This window comes from Chaetura pelagica, unplaced genomic scaffold, assembly GCF_000747805.2.
Source record: "Chaetura pelagica isolate M959 unplaced genomic scaffold, ChaPel_1.0 scaffold344, whole genome shotgun sequence".
Lineage (NCBI taxonomy): Eukaryota > Metazoa > Chordata > Aves > Apodiformes > Apodidae > Chaetura > Chaetura pelagica.
The window spans coordinates 4,618,984-4,622,866 of NW_009953098.1; the positions used below are offsets into that span (position 1 = coordinate 4,618,984).

Sequence of the window (3,883 nt, forward strand, 5' to 3'; positions counted from 1 at the left end):
AACTTCCGTTCCTGCTTTTTATTTTTGTGCACTGTAGCACCCACAATAGGAAACTCCTCATTAATACAATATACACACATCATCCTTCACTAACATGTGTATTTGCTTGTTTCAAGGAACCCATTTGATTTTTTTTTAGTATTAGCTGTTGTTTTGTTCCCAGTATAAAGGCACAAAAGGGGAAAGAACATCTGTTCAGTGAGCTGGGAGAGACTAAAAAAGTTTGAAAAGGCTATTACTGTTATATTGCAGCACTTCTACTTCTGTGCATCACTCCTTTCAAGATCTGTTACCCTAAACAACTGCAAGTAAGAAAAGAGTTTCTCATAGTCAAGGAATATTCTTCATAGATGCACTCCCACAGGGCTGCTGTTTCAGCACTGACAGCAGTTGGCAATGCAACTTTTAATTCAGTGGAGCTTTGCAGATAACTCTGGGCCTTGACCACACACACTAAAATCTGAAGTCAGACCAAGTGACAGTGGGAGATGGTGTGAGCAGTGCACAGACAGTATCTGTTACCAATCCAGAAGTAACATCAGATTAAAATTCAGTACCAGGGGCCTGTCTTTATTACCCCAACACTTGAATTTAGGATAAGATTTGTATTTGTTTATTTTTAAAATAGAGGTTTTAACTTACTGAGCCAACAAACTTCGTAGACATAACCCAAATAGGAAACAGTAAGAACTTGGATGCTAAAACACCTTTCAGAGGATACATACACTTTATCAATTAGTCTCAGTAACTGAAGACTTTTATTTCTATGAAGAGCTACCTTTTTAAAGTGATGTTTAATTGAATCAAAACTGGTTTCTGCAATACTTAACCAATTGTAGCAAATCTCTTCATCTGTGAATCTCCTGGGGTCGGATGTGTTTTAAATGGGTAACTGGTTTTGATAGCATATTGCTCAAGAAGAAGTACTGTGCCAACCTTCATACTGTTATACCATTCAGGGCATAATGAATTCCACAAAACCATTGACATCATGCCTGAACCATCAGCAACTTCAAAGTAAGCCTAAAGAGACAAAATACATTCATATTTTATTTATCATCATTCTGGTATGTATTTATTTCAGATAATGCATCACCTATTTGAGTTGTGAACAATTTCTCTGATGATTACAAATGGATACAGAGTATGTTCCAACACTTGCATTGAATACTAGAGTTGAAGAAAACCCTAATTTCCACAAAATTATTCTTCCACAACTACCCCAGCCCAAACTCTTGCCTTTCCAGTGCTCAATAACAGTAGGTGGTGCCAGTGTGACTCTAGGTTTTTGGAGGGGGTTGGGGAAATACCATGTACAAGACTTAAAAAGATTCTTCTTTATCAGAGAGAATGCTGTATGTAGAATACAATTTCAAAATATCCATGAAGGAAAAACACATTTTGGACTATAAGATGTTACAGGACCATTTGCTAAACATTCTTGACCAAAACATTGATACAAGTCTGATTTTCAAGCAAAACAAAAAAAGCAAACAATCTGCATTGCAAACAAGTATCTTTTTATTGATGTTTTTCTCATGACAAAGATTTCTGCTAGGTTGTTTTTGTTGTTGTTTTTTTCTTTTTAAACTGGGTGAACTTTGAATCCATAACTGAGCAACAAAAAAGATTTTTAAACTGACTTGTAATAAAGGGTAGCAAGCCACTGAAAAATCTCAGCTCTATCAAACTGCTTCATTTTATCCATTCAACTGTCAACTTCAAACAATCACCTGTTTTTGTTCATACTACCACTCACTGTCTTTAATAGATCACCATTCCCAAGCATATCTAACACCTTATGTCTTTCTCCTTGCTGCTTCTAAAATTATCTCTTCCTTATTTCAAGTTCAGTATAGAGATGATAAAAATCAACACTTACTAATTCATTCTACTGTTCCTAACTAGTCATGAACCATGCATCCTTGAAAGTAAAACCCTTGTAAACATCTTTTGTTATCCCATTGGTTATTATCTAGTAACAATTCAACACACACTACCTAAAGAAGGAATGCATAGAGTAAAAAGCATGTCAAATCTGTTTCCTGACTTCTTGAGCTACATCAGCTCTGGGAATCGATTCTACATCCAATACCAGGAAACGTGAGTGACAGACTGCACCGGAAGTTGGGAGTATCACCTAGACTGTCTATTGAGAAGCACCTCCAATGGAAAGACCCAGATTTATCTTCATGTGCAAAGAGAATGGGAAATTGGAGCAACAGAAGGCCACAGCCCTTCATTAAGATGTTTCATCCCTCTCCTCCCCCCGTGGATGAACTCACATGAGTTATTGGAGCTCTTTGGAAAGTGCTGCCCTCCTGTACAGGGCCTGGCTGGGATGCAGTTGATTTTCTTTGTACCAGCCTGCGTGGTGCTGCAGGATAGATCTGTGACTAAAATAGTGGTGATAATACACCAATGTTTTAGCTGTTACTGAACAGCACTTGCAGTGTCAAGGTGTTCCTCTGTTTCTCACTCTGCCACCCCAGCAAACTAGGGATAGGCAAGAAGCTGGGAAGGGACACAGCCAAAACAGATGACCTGAACTGACCTTGGCAATATTCCATGCCATGTGACATCATGCTGATGTGAGGGGCTGCTCGTCTTCCCAAGTACCCACTGTTCAGAGACTGGCTGGGCATTGTTCTGCTGGTGAGAGGTGGTAAGGAACTGCCTTTGCATCATCACTTGTTTGCCTTCTCCCCCCACCCCCTTCGCCTTCTTAAACTGCCTCAGTCAATTGGTTTTCCCTCACTTTTGCTCTTCCAATTCTATCTCCCACTCCACTGGAGGGGGCAGGCAAACTAGCAGCTGGTGTTTAGCTATTAAAAACTCCAAATATTTATATCTGTTTTCATAGAAAGCTCAACTGAACTATAGTAACTGAAACACATCCACCAAACTGTACATACAATTCGCCATTTCCTACTCTAAAGGGCTCATCATTTTTCTGAAGGTAGCATTTTAATATAAAGTAGCTACAACATAAATCTTAACTTTACGTGCTTTCTATATGGGAATAAAGGCATCCAAATATCCTACAGATATTTGCTCAAGTGTTAACCTATGTATTTATCCCTCTTTACCTGATAAGGCATATCCAGCGTTTTCTCTGGTTTTCCATAGTACCTTAATCTAGATTTGTGCATGACTCTCACAAGAATTGGATGAAAGTGAACTCTGCTTCTCCAGGTCATTTCCAGCTGACAGAGAGAAGTCAGCCTGGAGACTGAGACAACAAAAAGAGAAAGAAAAAAGAAAAAGGATCAAAAAAGAGTGCTTGTGATTGAACATTTAAGTTGTCAGGAGTGAAGAGCACAGACTGGGCCATCACATATATTATCTTTATGTTTCTAACATTTAAAAAGACTCATTTGCTAATACTATTCACCAGGAAATCCTGTTCTCTGCTACCTTCACACAGCATAGTTTTGATCTGTTGTGGTTTTTTTTTTTGTTTGTTTGTTTTTTCAATTGAGAGTGATGAAACATTTAAGATGACAGAGAACTGTCAGATCATCAGAAGAGCTACTACAAAAGACAGCTGTCAGCACACAGTGGCTTCACACTGGTGCGGAAGTCCTGCTCACATCTCCCTCTCCACCAGGCTTCACCAACAGGCCCAGGCCCCTCAGCCCTCACCACATTTTGGGTTGGCAGCTTCCAGGTGTGTGTGCTCAGTCCCGCAGAGCAGCCACGAGACTGCCACAGAGCCGACGTTTTCGATGCCTCACAAGACCGGGAGCAAACGAGACAGCTCCGCGCTGTCAGTCAACGCTCTGTGCGGCTTAACCAGCCCTTTGAAACTGACACGAACACCCGGGCACCTTCCCACCGGTGCCTAACGCAGCCGGCGGGTCACATCTGGTGACAGAGCCCG

The 3,883-nt window shown here is 40.4% G+C and overlaps 1 protein-coding gene across 1 annotated transcript in view; it reads right to left on the bottom strand.

The window, feature by feature from the left end:
* The window catches only part of LOC104388351 (chromosome unknown open reading frame, human CXorf57), a 23,272-nt gene that overhangs the window by 14,535 nt on the left and 4,854 nt on the right, over positions 1 to 3,883 (bottom strand). The window contains exons 2-3 of the mRNA XM_009997212.1: positions 3,090 to 3,232; positions 831 to 1,023 (exon numbers count right to left, since the gene is read on the bottom strand). Coding sequence (XP_009995514.1) covers positions 831 to 1,023; positions 3,090 to 3,232 — 336 coding nt within the window. The remainder of the gene's footprint in view (positions 1 to 830; positions 1,024 to 3,089; positions 3,233 to 3,883) is intronic.